Source organism: Periplaneta americana, chromosome 7 (genome assembly GCF_040183065.1).
Source record: "Periplaneta americana isolate PAMFEO1 chromosome 7, P.americana_PAMFEO1_priV1, whole genome shotgun sequence".
Classification (NCBI taxonomy): Eukaryota; Metazoa; Arthropoda; class Insecta; order Blattodea; family Blattidae; genus Periplaneta; species Periplaneta americana.
Window position 1 is genome coordinate 168,035,261 of NC_091123.1, and position 20,951 is coordinate 168,056,211.

At 35.5% G+C, this 20,951-nt stretch overlaps 1 protein-coding gene across 1 annotated transcript; it reads left to right on the forward strand.

Annotated features, from left to right (window-relative positions):
- Positions 1-282: 282 nt before the first annotated feature.
- On the forward strand, positions 283-18,421 carry LOC138703689 (odorant receptor coreceptor-like). The gene is made up of 7 exons (XM_069831791.1): positions 283-1,078; positions 4,314-4,374; positions 4,935-5,066; positions 9,560-9,656; positions 12,192-12,296; positions 13,134-13,526; positions 15,819-18,421. Exons 1-6 carry the CDS (start codon positions 283-285, stop codon positions 13,380-13,382), a joined length of 1,440 nt encoding a protein of 479 aa, XP_069687892.1. The 3' UTR covers positions 13,383-13,526; positions 15,819-18,421.
- Positions 18,422-20,951: the final 2,530 nt, after the last annotated feature.

The following is a 20,951-nucleotide window of genomic DNA, read 5'->3' on the forward strand; positions in this document are numbered from 1 at the left end:
TTGTCTCGCACATTCTTTGATTTCACATTTAGGAAATATGTCAACATCTCTGTTCACTGTACTGAAAACGTCTGTAATTTAAATTTAAATTAATATATAAGTACAACTTTGTAACTGTTGCTGCGTTTCTCGTAGATATTTAAATATACACTGAATGAAATACGTGAATTTTTTAAAACATAATTTTCTTCATGTAATGTCTAATTAATCTTGTATTCTTATTCTGATATACAAACTGAAGTATTTGATCTTTTATTGAATAATAATTGTAAAGTGGTTAAAATGATCAACGTCGAATTACCTGATAGTCTCAAGAAGCTAAATATATTGAGCTTAAACGTGAAGATATTCAAGTGTTTTGGCCTTCTAGTCGATTACAGCCAAGTAACAAATCGCTGGAAGGCTGCCTTCTTCTTATTTCTGCAAGCACTCACCATATTCTTGCACGCGCAACACTTGATTTGCACTTCAATAGAAATGTACATATTGCGTAACAGCCCTAATGACATAGGCTATGGATTCATATTTGCAATAGCCCATGCAAAAAATGTACTGAAATTGGGAGTCCTGATCGTGTATCGCACAAAGTACATCAGATTATTTAAATCGCTGGACAACAATTACCTGATTCAGGGTAAACCTCCTACAGACGTTGAATTAGCTTCCCTGGCCAATTACTTTCAGCTCACTATGAGACTTGGGAAATATATTTGGACTTCGTTTGTTCTCACTGCATTATCAATTTGTTTCAATACACCACCGCGTCCAAATTTGGATAAGATGTTAAATTCTACGTCCGGAGACCAGATGACTATTCGAAGGGATTCTGGAATGAAAGAGTGGTTTCCAGTACGGGGCGTGGAAAGCCCTTACTTCGAGCTCACCACGGCATATGAGCTGCTGACGATGGCAGTGTACTTCGTCTGTGTCAACCTGATGAACGTGACGTTCCTGGCGCTGATAATCTACGCCACAGCGCAGTTCTCTCTTCTGGCGGATTCTCTGAAGAACGCCACGACAAACGTTGCAGACACATTTAAAGATCGTGGAGGAAATAGCGTCTCAAAGAAGAAACTTGGTGAGTTTAATTATCACTCTGCTTCCTTCGGAACACTGACGTTGATGGTTCTCGGAAGAATGGAATACGGTTGAAAGAAAATAACTTTTTTTTTCAAATGCAATAAAACGATTTTAAAAACGCCATTTCTCGCATAATTTAAATATTGTTTTTATGGTTTGTAATGTAATAATATCACTGCGGGTAATACAATCAACTGGGGCAACTTTATTAGTCAAGGTAACATTCACTTCATAGTTTCATTTCTTGTTGGTTTGTTTGCATTAATGTTCCACAGTATTGTTACTTTTTTCTTCTTGCAAAAATGTTGTAAGTAAATGAAAGACCAATGGCTTCAAATCAAGTGGTAAAAATTTCTAATAAAAACAGGCAACAATAAAAAGCAACATAGACGTAGTGAATAAAATAAAAGACAAACATATCCCACACAGTATAACATTAGCAACTTTTGACATAACCAACCTATACACAAACTTACCCATGAAAGATACACTACTGATACTGGAACAGATGCTCAAAAACAACACACTACGAGAACACATTGAAGAAATCATCCACATTACCAACACCATCACAAAACAAAGCTACTTCACATACAGTAACAAATATTACACTCAAACCGAAGGCCTACCCATGGGATCACCTATTTCCAGCATACTAGCAGAAATATTCCTAGACAACATAGAACAGACATACTGTACATACTAAACAAAGACAACAACAAACATGCAGACATCATATATTGGCACAGATATATAGACGACAGACTAATACTATACAAAGGAAACAAAAGAGAGATTCAAAATCTACATCAACATATAAACAAAATATACCCAAAGCTACACTACACATTAGAAACTGAAAGCAACAAATCGATAAATTTTCTAGACATCACAATAACAAAAGTAGACAACAAACACACATTCAAAGTATACAGAAAACCCAACAACAACAACACACATACACAACACATCCAATCATTCAACACAACACGAACAAGCTGCATTCCGAACAAAACATAAGAATAGAACACAAACACCAGAACTCAAAAAATACATCACACTAACATAGAAAACAAAAACACACACAAGATTGCAATCCCATTCAAGAAATTAAATTACAACATCGCATACAGAACAAAATAATACTCTATAAAAGCATGTCAACACACAAACGACACAAACAAACAAAGTCAACCACACAGGCGTATACAAACTCAAATGCAACACCTGCAACAACTTCTACATAGGACAGACAGGCAGATCATTTCAGACACGTTACAAAGAACACATCACAGCCATAACAAAACTACAAAACACTTCCACATATCCAGAACAATCACAAATGCTAACCACACCTACAGAGACATCAACACAGACATGGAAATCTACATATTCAACCAAAAAGCCAGAAACTAAACACACTAGAACAATATGAAATATACAGACATACAAAAACACATCCCATTGAAATTCTCAACACAACTCAATTTCAGAACACACACACTCTTTGACTCCTCATTGCACTACACAAACACACCCCCACAGGAAACACAAACAAAAGGCGCCAAGACCAGCACCAACCAGTTCTGAAGATGACCCATAACTAGTTAACCAGATACTGTAATATTTAACACGCGTAAGATATATAATACACATTCGGAAGTGATATAGTGTTAAAAGTTGTGTAATCAAGATGTATAGTAAAAAATGTTTCCCCAATTGGCTGAAGAGACTATTTAAAAATATAGTCCTATTTAAAGTTGTGTTTTGAAAGTAGCTAGGTAGGTTAGATGGGTGGACGGATAGGTTGGTGGATAGATAGAACTGGATAGACCGATCGATCAATGAATGAATGGATATACTTATACATACATGCAGAGTTGTTATTGGTTTGGTTTACCGCTGTACGGCATTTGGCGCTAATCTGCTGCCTGCCGCCCACTCGTCAAATGCATCAGTGAGAGAGCCTTTAGCAACTGAAGCTAGTAAAAACTGACACGATGAATGCAATTATGCATACCAAACATGGTGTCCACGACTGTGTAATTTAAACCCTAAAGAAAAATGTTACAACAGATATGGAAATAAGACTGGCATAGTTCAATTTTGTATTTGTAGTAAAATAATGCAATTCCTTTTTCTATATTCAAATCTTCTAATTTTTTAACATTACCTTAAAATACATTACCCCAGAATTATCCTATGTACAAAATTACTGTAGATTAGTGTAGCTACCTTAAAAGTGTGAGTGCAGTTTCGTGTGAGACCGCATAGAATGGCTCTGAAAGACAGTGTTTGTGTGCAAGCTATAATAATAATAATAATAATAATAATAATAATATAATTCTTTATTTATACTGGCAGAGTTAAGGCCATAGGACCTTCTCTTACACTCTATCAAGATACTTTAAGTATGAATCTGCTCGTGTGTTTGTACGGAGTTCATTGCGAAATTTTCTAATACTCGAGGCAATTGCCACACATTTTCTCATTCATTTTGTCCTAGATGTTTAAAGAGCATTTCATGGCAGTTTTATGTTGCTGATATGCTGCGGCTTGTAGTTCATTTTCTGATTTGAAAATAATAACCTGGTTCTCTGCATATAGAAAATTTTATTTTCTGTTAATTTTATGCTATCTTTTACCATTGATTCCATTATTTTATTATTCTGTTAACATTGTTATATTAAGAAGAGTTGAGGATAACCTTTAATCCTTTGTTAATATTTATCGATTCTGATATTCATACACAGTATCCTCGTGCTATTGCACAGGCTGTTAATAGCCGCAGAGAGATTGTTTGGGACATTATCTTCTGGCATTAGCTCTCAAAGTACTATGAGAAAGTACGCGTCATTACTTTTAGGTTCTAGAAATCCCGGACATAGTTTTCAATATTATAGTTGTGAACTGACTTTCTTGTTGAATAGTTTATAGTTGCTTGTATTTTGGAAAGTATAAAGTTACTATAATATGGGTCCAATTTGTAGGAAATATGATTCCAACATGGCATTCGAAGAAACCTCTACGACATTTACGCAGAAAAGTGACAGTCTACACCGCGTCCGTTTGCAACAGCAATTTACTCCATTTAAAACTTTATCAATATAAGTCAGTGGCAGTAACAGTTCATTTTTTTTCTATCGAAGGTTTAGAATTTGCCTATTCTTTTATTGTCTAGTTCAGTGTATCAAATAGTATTACAATTGAAGGTATATCAGTTTGTGTTTCAGATTCTGATGACAACAGCTCAGGTGAATTGGAGGAGACAGCAAATACACAATTACACTGCAGGTAAAACTTGAGATATTGCATGTTATTAATTAGAAAGCGTATAATATTAATCTCTAAGAGAATATATTTTCTTAAGAGAAATCGTACGTCTAGAAAACTATAAATCCACTATTCCTTATAAACGATCTTTCCATGAGTTGAAACCGTCCTTGAAAGTTTGCACATAGTTTGAAGTTTTTTTTTTTTTAATGAGGTCTTATAAAAATACAGAATTCAATTGCACTACGTTGGAGCTCCATGACTGAATGTTTATTATTCATACTTGGCAGTATTAAAAGTGACAATAACTCAAATTCAGCAATCGAGTAACACATAGGAAACGAAGCACTAATACTCTAAATGCACGTAGTATTGAATTTGAGGAACTAATATTTTCGTTTCTAGTTTCTTGTACTAGCGCTAGTATGAGGATCAATCCATGCATTTTCAAACAGCCCACAGATATAGGTCTAACTGAATGTGAAAAGTTTGACATCTTGATAATCTTTGTTAAGCTAATCAGTTAAGTAGCCATTCTCCCCGACGGCGTTTCACCACATCATGTCTTTTTTTACTGTTAGGATTACATCCAAATGCGTAGACTCTGGCTCGTCTCCAGGTTCTGCCGCTATCGGTACGTCCGCAGTTCAGTTCCACGTGCAGATGCTGCTCTATTTGAACAAATGCATCAAGCACCACCAGAGGCTTCTTGCGTGAGTATGCGTAGTAGTGGTGATGCAATGGCCATAGTCCGCACACATCCGAATCCTATCAAAGTCATCAAGGACGATCGTACTTATACAAACGATTTGTCAGGCTGTGATAAAAAAAACAAACAAAAACGTATTAGTTATCTGCAAATTTGCTTTCTTAATTATTATGCACAAGCACCGAAAAAATTAAACATAATATTTTAAGACGAATATGAGCCCTTCTTTTGAATAAATTTAATTTTAACATTCTCTTGCGATATGAATCAATACATATTCCATTATTTTGTATTTCTTGGTTAAAAGCAATGAAATACTCGTCAAAATACGCCTAAAAAGTATTATTTTGAGCTATTTATTTACTGAATTCTTTATAAAAGAAAATTTAAAGTTCTCTTATCATCAAATCATCTTCCTCATCGTTTATTTATTTATTTAATTTATTTATTTAAATTTAAATATACAGAATAAAGAATATAATTACAAACAAACAAGAGAAATGGAAATAAAATAATACAAGCAATATAAAAAAAAAGATACAGTAGTATTAACAAAATTTGAGACCGAATGAGCAGCGCTCGTGCTCGGTCGCAGTTCAGATATAATATTAAAATAAAAAATAATAATAATAAAAATAAATAAGTAAAATAAAATAGGAACTAAAATATAATTACAGCGGCAATGGAAGTATATAATATAATATTAACACTAGAGAAGAATAATATCGCATGTGAAAAGTAGGACTAATATATATTTCAAAATTATAGAATACAAATATAATATGGGTTGATTAATTCATACACATAGGCTGTAAATTTATTTAATCAAATTGAAGATATTAACACGTTTCTAATTTTCTTGTTATATGTTAGTGGGTTACATGTTAGAAGTTCTGGGTGTAATTTAGTTAAAGCATTGTACAACCGAGGGCCAAAATTTATGCTATGCTTTAGACCAGCAGATGTGAGACATTTAGGTTCTACTAATGTTGAATTAATATCGTTGAAATGAACATTACCTCTACAATTATCGCTTATCCCCTTCATTAACGTAATAGTAATTTACACCATTGTCATAATCAAAATCTTTGTCGCTGATCAAGAGAGTACCATAAAGTCCGTTGTATACGAGATTCGCGGGTTCAAACCTTGCCAAGTGCGAATGGTTTTGAAGGGATGTAAAATCCTTTACATGATTGCCTGTGGATCCCGTGCCCTGTTGAAGGACCTCAAGCAAAACTTGTCGGTCATTCCAATGACCTCTATTGGTGAAAGCATCGTTAAAAATATTGCTACTATCATTACTACTGCTACTGCAGCCACCAGTACTCTACTACTACCGCTACTACTATTACTACTACTACCACTACTAACTTGCTACTACTGTTACTGCTACTACTACTACCGCTACAACTACCAAAATTGTTACCACAATCACAACACTGTCACCATTACAGTGATTTATTTATTTATTTATTTATTTATTTTATTTTGCTAATAATTGTAATATAAAATATAATGTAAACAGAAAACTTTAGCTCACCCCTGAAAGAGTAGAACTCGTGCTCAGGAGTGAATTCCTAAGTTGAAATTAAAAAGTATAAAATACGATTTGTTTTATGTCTACTACGCAATAAGAATATATATATATATATATATATATATATACATATATATATATATATATTTTTTCAAATTCAAATTTATACACAAGGTTTACACTACATTAAGCATTGCACCCCTCAAGAGCAGAAGCTCGTGCTCGGGCGCAGTTCAGTCTACTTACCTGTATTAAATTGAAGAGTGTTAATTCAGCACAATAATAATATTAATATATAGTAAAATACAGACTATGTAATGACATACACAAATATAGAAAATACAAAGTAGCACGATTTTAAACTCATATAGCTTAAGGAAAGACAAAACAATTAAATAATTAATCTGTTTCCTAAATGTATGTGTGTTCAGTGTATTTAATTCAGGATAAGCTCTAATTAATGCTTTGTATATTCTGGGTCCAAAATTCCTGCTGTGTTTTAATCCAGCAGTTGTAAATTTAAATTTACAATTTTTCATCATTTATAAATCCATACATAACCTTTTAAATGTAATACTATAACTATTAGAATTGACGAAATTAGGATATTTAAGTATAAATTTGTTATATATTCTTGGGCCTAAATTACTACTATGATTAAATACTGTAGCAGTGTTGCATTTTGGTTCAAACAATCTTAAGGGGAGTTGGTAATTATCGCATGCAAAATAATGGTAAAAATAGCCTCTCTTCAAGCAGTCATAAATATAGTACTATTTATCACAGCTCTTTCATTTTCTTAGTGATATATGTATACACATTAAGCTTTGAAATGAAAAAGAATGGTTACTCTAGAGTAAATCTTTATCCTTAAATTAATTTTTTCAATTAAGCACAATTTTTTTTATAAATCCACTACATGTCTGTGATTAGGTACATTCTATTCACTTATTATAGCACATATTGAATTGAAAATTTGACCACTTACTGCTAATAGATACTAAAACATACCCTACTAAAATTATTCATGTATCTATAATATTAAGGGCATAGGGCTTATAACAATCATCACCGTCAATAAATTAAAAAGGAATTGAAGATTAGTATAAGCCGTATGCCCATAATATTACAGATATTTTAATAATTTTAGTAGGGTATTTTTTAATATCTATTAGCAGTAAGTGGCCAAAATTTTAATTCAATGTGTGCTATGATAAGTGAATAGGGTGTACCTAATCACAGGTATGTAGTGAATTTATATAAAATATATGATTAAATTCAAATATTAATTTAAGGGTAAGATTTACACTAGACTAACCATTCTTCTTTCATTTTAAAGCTTAATGTGTATTCATATATCACTAAAAAAATGAAAGAGCTGTGATAAATAGTATTACAATTCTGACCGCTTGAAGATAGGCTTTTTTACCATTACTTTGCATGCGATAACGTCCATTTCCCCTTAAAGAATTCATACCTTTTGTTTCATAACTATGAGAATACAATTCAAAATTATTTCGATTTTTATGTATGAATTTTATTAATACAATATAATAAAGTCTAAAAACAATTTTTGAGATGGAAAATCAATAGGTACATGAAGACATATTTTAATTACTTTTTTCTGCAATAAATAAAGTGGATTAAAATTGATTTTAAATAAGCTACTCCATCCTATAATTCCATACATAATTACCGATTGAAATAAAGTTAAGTATATTGTGCGTAATAAACTTATTGACAAGTAATTCCTCAATAAAACAAAATAATACTGTAACTTTTATATTTCAACAATAATGTGATGTGACTTTTATTTCTAACTTTAACCACACACCCGTCAACAATGGATATTCCACTCAACACAGTAGTCGTTATTGCACTCCACACAGCGACAATGACAATTCACGTGTATTATTGAGAAGAACAACTATGTACTCCTACTTTCAACTAATGTTCTCAAAGCACTATGTACAGAACAAAACTGTCAGTTCTCAGTTCACAAGGCTGCATCTTCTAGCTCACTCACTAAAGTCCGCTGTACGTTGAACCCAAGCCTTCCACAAACAACGCGCTGGTAGACCCATCGTTGCAACAGCCGATTTCCATATTGAGGCTGTAAGGGCTTTATTGGAAAAGACAGACGCTGGACATGTGTGGAGATTTCCATGGAACTGGTATTGCAGCATCGTCTGTCCAAAAAGTTCTAGCAAAGAAACTGAAAATGAGGAAAGTTTGTGCCCGCTGGGTTCCGCATAGCCTAACTGAAATTGAAAAGTGTCAGCGAATGGAGACAGCAAGACTGCATAAATGAACATGAAGGTGAAGCCTTTCTTCGTCGCATTATCACAATCGATGAGACATGGGTACTTTCGTATACACATGAGCGCAAACGACAATCAAATGAATCGCCACGCCCAAAAAGATGCCGCGCATTGCAGGATCGTTTAAAAGTAATGATTATTGTTTGTCATGATTATGAACGTAATATTTCTGTGCATACTGTACAAACGTTAATGCAGTTTACTATTCTTATGTTGCGTGCAGCATTGCGACGTCTGCCCATTCAGCAGAGGCTGTTGTGTTACATAATAACACTCGCTGTCAGTAGTGGCAATTTATTAAGCAGATGGCATTGGGAATTACTGCAACAGCCACCAGATTCACCAGACATGAGCCCTTGTGATTATGACTTGTTTTGGAAAATGAAATAACTCCTGCGAGGTATTGCTTGACATCACAAGAGCTTTAGATCGATCATTGAGAGATATCTTAGAAATTATATTGCAGATGGAGTGCGCCGTCTTTCAAGAATTTGGCAACATATTGCTAACATGGTAGGGGATTATATTTGAAGTATGTTCCAATGCCAAAAGTAACCTAAATAAGTTTAGTGTGAAACATAACTATGTTGCCTTTACTTATTTTTATTAGGTTGGACTAGTTCTGTACTGTTCCAGATTCTCCAAGCAGTTGAATGAGGCCGTCGCCCCCGTCATGTTCATGCAAATGCTGTGCACTGCGGTACTGCTGGCTTTCATCGGCGTTCTCTTATCTGTGAGTTAGTTGAGATTATTTAACTATACGTTTTAGAGGGGGGTGGTATTGCTGCCTAGCTTAGGTAGAGCCCCGGAAAAAAAAAAAACAACTGCGATCTTACGATGTAAGAGTAATGGAACGGAGAAAAATTCTCTCCGGCGCCGGGATTTGAACCCGGGTTTTCAGCTCTACGTGCTGATGCTTTATCCACTAAGCCACACTGGATACCACCCCGGCGTCGGACAGAATCGTCTCAGATTAAGCTCCAACTCTTGGGTTCCCTCTAGTGGCCGCCCAGGTTCAAATCCCGGCGCCGGAGAGAATTTTTCTCCGTTCCATTACTCTTACATCGTATGATGACGCAGAATATCTGCATGGAAATATCATATGTACTTCGGTACATTAAAATAATAATATATATAACTGCGATCTTGTTCGCCACAAGTGCACTATGCATTTTTGGATGAATGACAGACTCATGGTCTAGGGTTCTAGACCACACAGCTACCGCAGAGACAGATCGCTTGTTTTCTTTGAAATTGAGTTTTATAACTAGGCATTTATTAATAACTAGTCATACCAGTGCGCTTCCCTGCACTTGTTAGAAATAAATATAAAGTAATTAAAATAGGACATTTGGTCCAGGTAACATCCGTGTTTGATAGAAGGATAAATCGTTTAATATGTTACTTAATTGAAATTGTATTAAAATAATTAAAATACGATCATTTTGGTCCAGAGAGCACTCGTTTCCTGCAAGGATAATTCCTTTGATATGTTTCTTAATTGTTATTACATGAAAATAATTGAAATACGATCATTTGGTTCAGAGAACATCTGTTTTTGGTGCAAGGTTAACATTTTATAAATTAGTCTTGACTGCATTTTTTAGTAAATCACTCCAAATTAATGTCAATATAGAGTGGATTGTGTACGAAGATAATTTTTTATGTTAACCTCATTGTGCATCTTTTTTTCTTTGTTAAGTTTATAACTACACGCTTTAACATCTGTGGTCATGTCGCGTGTTTAGAATGTGTGGGTATACCAGTAGGCCGTTTTTACTCTTGTTGAGTTCCTATTTCTATTGTGTGTTGTAGATGGCTTGTGTTCATGTAACTGATTATAGATCTTGATTAATGTTCATCTTAATGGTAATTGAGGCGGTGATGAATCACGGCATATAAATTTCCAATCTAACATTTGCCTTTATGACTAAGGAAAACCATGAAAAACCCGATTCAGATTGATCGTCCACAGAGTTTGAACCCGTGACCTCCCGAATGCTTGTCTCAAATTCTACCGTCTGAGCCAACTTGCTCTGTTGGGCATTGTTGTTTATGTAGATAAAAAAATGAAAATGAATGTGATACAAATATTATTTTAAGAAGCACAGGAAACGAATATGGGTAAATTATGAGCGCAGGAACGCCATTTCATGTCACTTGTTAAAATAACTCGGCTCCAGTGAGCTCAATGGTAAAATGCTTATATTCACTCTATATGTGCTGTATTTTTGATCCAGTAAAAATACTCATCTTTACGACAAAACTCTTAAAAACCTCTGTGGACAAAAAGAAACTGAAGTGTATAAAATTAGAGTATTTTATGTGGACCAAATAAAGTTTAAATAATGAAGTTATACAATATTTCGACAGAATATCAAGTTTTCTGTGCGTAAAGATCTATTTTAAGCTCACCTCAGTCCTCAGATGCAGCATTACATCTATTTAGAGAAACTACAAATTTCAAATATTGAAGGAATTATCCAAATCGGTTAATTAGCTTCTGTTCATACAAACGTTCTCTGTATATTAAACATTTATATTATATTCCCATCATAGAATATAAATATATATATATATATCCGTATAAAAATAGTATTAAATGAATAATATTCTTCATTTGTTGTGTGCAAGGCTGTCTTAAATAGACGGAGTCATTTGTTTTCATTTCATTATAGCCTATTAGTCAGGCGGCCATGATAAAACGTATTATTTTAAAACTCTTGTATCTAGTTAAATATCAGTCCCATAAAAATTTTTCATAGAATAAAACTTATCGGAAATCATTTTTAAAGAAACTTTTGTTATGTAACATTTTTCATGAAAATCGATAATAAGCGAGATATTTAGATTTATTTAATTCAAGTCCCCTTATAACCCCCTTTTAAATAAAGTGCTTTGAATATCATATGGCCTAAAATCTAAGTTAGAACGAACTTAATTTATATTCCAGTTTTCATAGAAATCCGTTCAGCTGTTATCGCGTGAAAAGATAACACATCCAGACAGACAGACATGCTTACAAACAAAAATTTCGAAAATGCGATTCTCGGTCTCAGAATGATTAATTATACATGCTAACACCAATTATTTTTTGAAAAAGCGAAAATTACCAGAAAAAATTCGGTTACAGATTTATTATTAGTACAGATAATATTCGGGCTTCCAGTAACACCATAAAACCGAAATAGTTCACTTGTCCATAGGTAAGATTGGGCACGTTTTAGTGTGCAGTAATTACCTCAAAGTTGTTTCCTTTCATTCGCAGAGTGCATCGGAGAGCGCCGAATACGTGAGGGCAGTTTCGTTCCTGTGCTACGTGTTGATGGAGTTCGGACTGATTTGCTGGATTTCTGCGGAGCTGCAAGCACAGGTGACTTCCGTCTTCGCTCTCAGAATTATTTGTTCTTATAGTAGTCAGTCGATGGGCACACATACATTGTCTCATTGATATACACATACACACAGTGTGTTTCGCCAAATAATTAATAGAAATGAGAAAATGATTGTGTCAAGCAAATGCTATAAAACTAGATCAGAGACAAACGTTTCCAAAGGAAGTTTCAATGTCTCAGAGTGTCAGACGAGACAAAATCTTTAACATCACTTTTCATCATTTGGCTTGGCTGGACAGGTCACAGACAGCTTGGGATTTCACACGGTATGTTACAGTGACACGCTGGAAGTGTCCATACGATTCTATGCATTTGAAGATGTTTGGATTCTACTTTCCACATCCACAATTTCATTCAACAGGTGTCCCTGAGTGGCGTGAATACCTTTCATGTGACCGCAGAACTAGAGTAGCGTGCAGGTGTCTATTTCCAAACGGAGAAGATTTGCAGATCCTCCATAATTATAAAAAATGGAAGGAGACCGTGAAAGGCCACTAGACCCAGGCCTATTACTTAATAGGATGGTGATGGTAATAAATTACATAACAGCATCATAGTGAACAGAAAGACAACCATTTTCTGCAAACTACATTGGTGAATCTTCGTTACCTTGTATGTTTCTATATATTTTATGTGTAAAGGTAAATGTATTTGTTCTATTTATATTGGACCATGTTATAAATTATGCAATATATCTTGCATCAGTACAAGTATAAACTGACATGTAAATCGATATGTGAACATAAAGTACACAAATCACAACCTGACAAAAATGCAGACTTCTGTGCTCTCAGGGTGATTGTCTTTGGTTTCAGAGCGAGAGGGTTGGGACAGCGGCTTTGCTGTGCGAGTTCTATGAGGAGCCTGTGAAGTTCCAGAAGAGTGTTTCCCTGATAGTCATGAGGTCGCAGCGCCCAGTTCGGCTCTCCGCAGGTCCTTTTGGGTCGCTATCTCTCGAGCTGTTTGGGACTGTAAGGGAAAAGATACAAAGACCCAACCTCCATGTTTCGGATCTGCATCACCTGCATGCTCAATTGCAACACAACACTTACTATTTGCACTAACGCATAGCATATTCTGCTCTGGTCTTCTTGAAGAACAAATAAATAGACTAGCCAAGAAGTAAAACTTAAGTGGAGCCAGACTTACGACGTTAGTATCTACGATTAACCCAGACGTTGACAGCTGCAAGGCAACACAACCTTATGGTAAGCACAAAGCAAAGCATCCACAAGTATTGCGGAGACCCCTGGTGGCACATGTTCTCCGTGCGCTGAGCACTTACCTCCAGATGTCCGTAGGTTCTACAGCAGATATCTGGTCGGCTATTCTCTAGATTGTTGAATGATAGAACAGCACATCAGTATGTATTAGCTTTTGCTGTAATCTAGTAGAGATTTTGATCTGCATTTACTAAAATGGTAGCGTTGACATTGCACGCACGTGTATATGGTTCACGGAAGTACACAGCTTGTGTCGTTAAGACTGTTCTGTCCGGTCCAGTTTCGATTCAACATGGCTTCAATTGAATAAAGTCGGGATCGATTTCGGACCGTTTTCTTCGTCTGATTTGCAGTAATTCTGGGTAGATAGCAGCTGTAGCCTGGATCTTAAATCCTCTATAAGCAAAGACTGCCGTGCTAATACACAAGCCATTTTTTGAAAACCTAGTGTCCTGGCTTTGACATTTTCAATGGAGTTCAGATCGGATACAATTAACTGTTTCCAATTAAATCCAGGTCGTACGTTGGTGTAGAATGAATTCATAGTAGCCTTCACACAGTCTGGTGACTCGTTACTGCCATATATACTGTTGATATCTGTCTCTCCCTCCCCCTCCATTACATACATCGCTGATTATAGAGCGTTCGGCGTTTAGAAAATACCATTGGGTATATACAGTTAGGGCCGTATTCATAGACATTCTTAGCGCGGGCTTCTGGTGGATGATCAGCGAACTAACGTTTTTCATATTCATAAACCAGTGTTAGCGATATGATATGATATGAATCCTGTACAAGTAATCAGTCGATAGCCAGGGCTAGTTTAGCACGCTCGTAGCGCGGGCTAGCGAAATGTCTATGAATAGCACCCTTCTTAGCGGACATCCCCCTTACTGTAGTACAGAACTGAAATTACTTATTTACGTATTTTCTAACGTATATAAAATAACAGAGGGTAGCCTAATTATTGTAACTAAGTATTCATTCAAATATAGACGCTTTATTTTATTTTTATTTTAGTTGGATATTTTACGACGCTGTATCAACTACTCGATTATTTAGAATCGATTGAATTGTTGATAGTGCTATGGTATCTGGCGAGTTGAGGCCGAGGATTCGCCATAGATTACCTGACACTCGCCATACAGTTGGAGAAAAGCCAACCAGGTAATCAGCCCAAGCGGGAGTAGAACCCACGCCTGATGCAATAGACGCTTTATATTGCTTTTAAATAGACATAATATATTAGTTTATTTGTATTTTCAATAAACAAATAAATTGAATATATATTCAGTTTTGTTATTTTATATACCGTACGTTAGAAAATACGTAAGTAATTTTAGTTATGTTACAAAGAGGGGGGATGTCCACTAAGAGGACTTCTGTACACCCAATGGTATCTTCTGAACTCAGAACGCTGTATAGTAGCTAATAAGTGAGATGCAGGCCTGCTGTCTGATAAGAGATGCGACCTCACATTTGAATACATTTATTTTAACAATATTTCCGTTCCCGGTTTATACACAGTCTTTGTAGTGACTGTTAGTCAGCAATTTACACTCGACTAATAAACAAGATAGTTCAGCATCTACATAAGAGTTTTATTTGTAAGATCGCTAACGTATGCGTCATATATAGCATATATATTTCAAGCGTAAAGGACATAATACGGCTGTGAAATTTGATGGTTGTTTCAAATTTGAATGAGATACGAACAAGAATTTCTGTTGATCCGGAGCTGCGCTCGGGCTTGGGTTAGATTCATTGATTACTTGATTGAGATTTTGCTGAGATTTTCCCCAACTGTAAGGCAAATGTCAGGTAATCTATGGCGAATCCTCCATCTCATCTCATTGTGCCAAGAACTTGTGTAACTCTTGACTTGTTCCAAATGACGAGTCACTGCAAGAATGATGGATGTCACTTTCTTGTCGAAAATGAACCAAGACTGTCAATGCATAGCTTAAGACATATAGAATGTACATACAGAGTTATATGGCATTAACACTGATTGTCATTGTCCAGTAATGATCGGAAAATCACAGTTAAGCTTTGAGCGCTAAGCATTTAAAACTTTCAATTGCTTCTCCTGATAAATGTATCCCAAATGACATCCATCATTCTTGCAGTGGACTCTTCCAATCTTAAGGCTTCAATGCAGATGTAAGATCTGTGGAATACAATAAATTAAAAATGAAAAGGAAAATAATTTCTCCTAAGTGGATTTGTGCTGTTCATTTTGGTCTTCATAATCACATTATTGCTTTCTTGTTTCAGGTCCTGAATTCTGCCTATTCATACTTCACCATCTTGCGAGAAGTGGCACGCGAGTGAGTGAGTTTGCACCGCACTGCAAGTGCCACACTTAATATAGGGAGAGTTCGTAGGGATAGGAACAAGCAGACATTTGTACCTTTCTTCACTTTTACCAGATTTCAATGGATTTGCCTCGGCAATTTTGCACAAATTAATATTTCTTAATAACTATATTACACAGATTGTGACGTTTACATCGTATACAGAGTATTATAGAAGGCATGTACAATACGTTAAGACGGCGGTTCCCAAACTGTGCTCCACGGACCACCGAGGGCCCGCAGGAGTGTGCGGTACCAAGATATGTTTTCATTAAGCTTAATTTTATTACTTCTCTGATTTTTCTGAGCTTGTTCGAATTTTCTTTTATCTCAGGCACTTGAGACATAGAGGTTAACGGGAATAAGATCACGTGAGAGTTTTCTCTTGCCTATCTATCTGCCAATTTTAGCTCCTAAATTCTGTAAATTTCAGTTTTTAGGGTCAAAATTCAGTGTCCACTGTTGACCGAGGCAACGATAGCCTAAATAAATTAAACTTGTGGTCTCGTCTAGTTCACAACAGAGAATTTCACTAGTTTCTTGTTCTCATCAACTATATACTCGCAAATAATAATGAATTCGCATCTTATATCGTTGGAAATATAAAATAAAATCTTGATTAATTAACATTAAAATTAAGATATTTTTTTATACAACGGAAAGTTAAATCATTGAACAAGTTCTTGGTTGCAAAAATAAGAAGAGCAGCTGTTAGAACTGTCTTCTGATTCAAGCTTATTGATCTACAATGACCTTCTTACAGTTTTTGTCTGCACGATCCTTGCATCGTCATACGACACTCATTATTATTAGTATGGTTGTATATTTTCTGCTTTAGTCTGGTCTTCTTATAGTCTTGAAGTAAACTCAAAGTTGAGCCAGCCTTGCGAATTAGTAATGTCTGTCTACGATTGAGCCAGGTTTTACAAATCTGACAGATGCAAAGCACATTCACAACATTGTGACAAGTCCAAAAACTGGTTTTATTTTTTTAAATAAAGACATCGTATAATGTAAAGTAACTTTTAATTTATGTATTAAAAACATATTTCAAAACTAATAGTAAATTTTAATATTGTTATTAATTTATTAAGGATGTCTAATTCACTACATAACGAAAATTTTAACAACTAGAACAAACTTGTCAGACAAAATTTATTATGAAAATAATTTTAGAGTGTGCGCCAAAATAAAGTAGACTCTCGAAAGTTTAGGAACCTCTGCATTGCAAAACCGTTATTTGGGAGAAATTAATTCGCTGTATCTGTATCCGAATTTGAGCTTTTGTGGAGTAAACGTTAACACAAATTGAACCGTCTTGCTGCCCTGTGTGCCGTACTTGATGTATCACAGTTACATTTCAGTCCCCATCTAATACGGGAATCTGCTGCTGCTACTGCTACTACTGCTGCTGCTGCTACTACTACTACTACTACTACTACTACTACTACTACTACTACAACTACCACTATTACCGCCATTACTACTATCACTATTACCACTCCCACCATCACTCTTCCACTACTGGTAGCCTGCCTACCACTGCGGAGCACGTAAGTGACCAGCAGCGTTTCATCCCTTCACCTATGCAAAACATAGCAATTATAAACGCATATTTGACTGCATGCGTAAAATGCAAGCTAATTCAATTTCTGGCCTAATAATTCAGATTTCTGGTATACTTATTGAAATGCTTAATAGACACAATAATTCGTTAGCACAGGAGATATAGTGATTGACTTACCAGCTTGATATTTGGAATACATTAGAATTGTAAGCTCAGTAATGTATATTGTATTACATACTTCATGATTCTTGTGAATTAAAAGTGTTAAGAAGACACGATATACGTACATGTTTCTAGAATTTAACATATTAGGCCTAAGTTAAAGAAAATCTGCCACAGGATTCTGGTCCCCACTACAAACTATAAGTACAGCACGATTATTTAGTCCTGACAGTCGCGGGCATGTGCGCCTGGGTCAGGCGAGTCCATTTACTTACGCCAAGGTGTGTTTGGGTTATTCACTCGCTTGCCTTCGCAGCGATCGGATGTCATTCGTGTGGTAGAGCGATATGTTTCCAGTACAAATTAAGCTGTATTGCATTCCTTTACCGACTGTTCGCCCTTATCTCTGCTCCGGAACTCTCCCCACTCCTCCTATTACTTCCCCTCTTTCGCGTCGCTGAGCTGTCAGGACTAAATGATCGGTCTATATATGGATTCGTTGTAAGTAATTCGGGCTATGTTACGTTATTGAATTTCAGTAATGTATTTCAGACTGTATTTGTCCAGATCTACTCTGAAATGATCACTTTTGAAACTGAAGAACGTTTTACATTGCGATTGTCTCTGAATTCTAAACCGGAGATATAAACTCAAAAATTGTATTACTTAATTTAAATATGAATTTGTATGGCGTGTTGATACTTTACATTCGTATTCTTAGCAATATACAGCATATTCCAATGCCTGTACTGTACTTACAAGTTGTATGAATAAAGAGTGTCGTTAAGATGACAGAGATGCTTTTCTTATTTCCATTTTGTGCATTCCGAAATACAATTTAGTTTCTCCTGTTCTTTTTTCTGCTTCGCTGATAACGCCACTAACACAGTGTAGACATGCCTCGGATCCAATAGAGGCGCTCAGCCCACAAAATTTACATATTGAGCTTATTGTTTTAAAGAGCTCTTCATATTGTTCTGTTCAAAGTGCAAATCGACCGAATAATAATTCCCAATTTTTCCATGACATTTCAGCACAATTTTTGTCTGTGTATCGCATTTTGCGCTTGTTACAAAGAGGTAAAGTGGAAATATAATTTTGTGGGTTGGGCCATTTGCGCGCTGAGCGCCTCAATTGCACCTGTACCGTGGAATTGGCTCAGCGTTACATTTCTGTTTTCGTTACATTACACTTGACACTTGATCTCTGTTACCTCGCTTGACAGGCACACATATAACTTACTGACAAACTTCAAAGACTAAAAAAACTGACATGAAATAGCGATTGATAGAGGAAGAAGAAAGAGTCATAGTGATAGTAATTCATTTTCCATTAGCAAGGTACAGTGTTCAATATTAAAATATAAATATTCAAGTAACATAGTCATTAATAGGATGCCTACATTAACAATAGTTTTACAATAAACAACTGCATGAAATAATTATACTGTACATACATACATACATACATACAGTATATAAATTTTTTTCTAGAATAACGCATGTGATGTAAAATAATTGAATAACAATATTAAGGAAAACAAAAGTTAGTTGCTATATTTTAGTTAACTAACTCAATAAAGGATTATTCATATTGTTAAGAGGCCTGGGGTTTGGTAGGTACTAAACATTACATATAAAGTTAGGAATGAATAAATAAGTCTAAATGGAACCTTGTCAACTCAATTGCTGGACGAAGAGTAACAATACAACTCTGTTCTCAAGCATTCGTCCAGCTTATAAAAGCAGTTATTTGCTAGGTAGTGTTTCAGTGAATTTCGAAAGGGATACGTGTGAACTAAAATATTGCTACTCCTCTTTCGAAATATGAACGACAAAAAGAAGTGATTAATTTATAATTATCTATACTAGTTAAATCCTGAAGACGCTTGTTTACATGGTTCTAAATGCGCACGATGTCAGCTTGATTGTCGTTAAAATAGGTTTCTAGCTGGAATTTAATTTCGAAAGCTGCTGACATTGTAGTGCATAAGTAACCATCTGTTCTGCACACTAGCCACTTGTCGAGAAATATCTGATGCATTGATTTGTATTAGAATCATTAGACACACTGGGTCAACCACAAGTGAAGAGTTCCTTGCGTGCTGTGTTCACACAGACGAGATTTCCTGCACTATTCAAGTGAAGGCATGCCTAATGTACAGATGTCGTGGCAGATTTTGGGGCTTGTGGTTCATGTAATAATATGGCCAGTTGCTTGAGTTATTACTAGAGTCCTGTGTTTGGTTACCTAGACCCTCCAAGCGATCCACAACATTGTTGGCCATTAAGATATGGAGCGCTGTACCGAAGAGCTATGGCATTGATTACTACATTGGAGTGACAGTTGTGTGGGATTGTGTTAACCAGTGCCACCAATTATTACCATTTACAAGCAAACATTCTGATTGGGGCAGATAAAAAAGTTAAATTTTTTCCTTCAACCATGTTAATCATGTCAAGAGAAGTGCTTATACAAATTTTGGTACTCGACCACAATTACGAGGCTGTCTAGAAGTGATTTTCCCTGGGATTTTTTTACATAAGAAAAAACACATTTACATGGAAAGATTTATTGAAACAGATCCAGCAATTGTTGCGCTATTTGTGAACATATCCCCCACTTGAATTGAGACATTTGTCACACCATGGGATCAGTTTTTGCATCCTTGTGTCGTAGAAGTCAAACGCCTGGGATCGCAACCAGCGTTTGACAGCGTCTGCACCTCTGTGTCGATTCCATGATATGACAAATGTCTCATTTCCGGTAGGGAATAGTAGCTCAAAAATTGCTGCGTCTGTTCCAATACATTTTTCCAATGAAATTGCGTTTTCTTTCTATTAACGGGCCCTGGCGAACTTATTTTTTACTGCCTCGTAATTGCGGTCGAGTGGCCAAAATTTGTATAAGCACTTATTTTAACATTAACATGGTGAAAGAAAAAAATTAACTTTTTTATTTGCCCCCATCAGAATGTTTGCTAGTTAGTCATTTTTGTGAAGTCCCTCCTTAGGTTTGTTACGTCACAGACCAGACCGCATCGCAGAATCTAACATTGTTTTTTTTTACCCCCCGACACTAGGAATTTATTGCCCAGGAGACTTTGCAAGATTTCACTGCAGCCTTGAGCATGACTTGTCACCAGAGAGAGAGAGAGGAAATTAACATAGATAAAACGCAAAAATTTACTTAAATCAAATTATGTATTCTATTATTTAATATTTTTCGTTACCAAACTTCCAGAACGGCCCCGAAGTTCACTCAGCCTCCTATAAAATTGAGTATCGGGTGTTTCCCGGGGGTAAAAGGTGGTCAGAGCGTGGT

Coding starts and splice junctions, on each gene's coding strand:
- LOC138703689 (XM_069831791.1), top strand. CDS start 283: ATGATCAACGTCGAATTACCTGATAGTCTCAAGAAGCTAAATATATTG. Junction 1,079..4,313: donor CGTCTCAAAGAAGAAACTTG/GTGAGTTTAATT, acceptor TTTGTGTTTCAG/ATTCTGATGACAACAGCTCA. Junction 12,297..13,133: donor CTGCGGAGCTGCAAGCACAG/GTGACTTCCGTC, acceptor CTTTGGTTTCAG/AGCGAGAGGGTTGGGACAGC.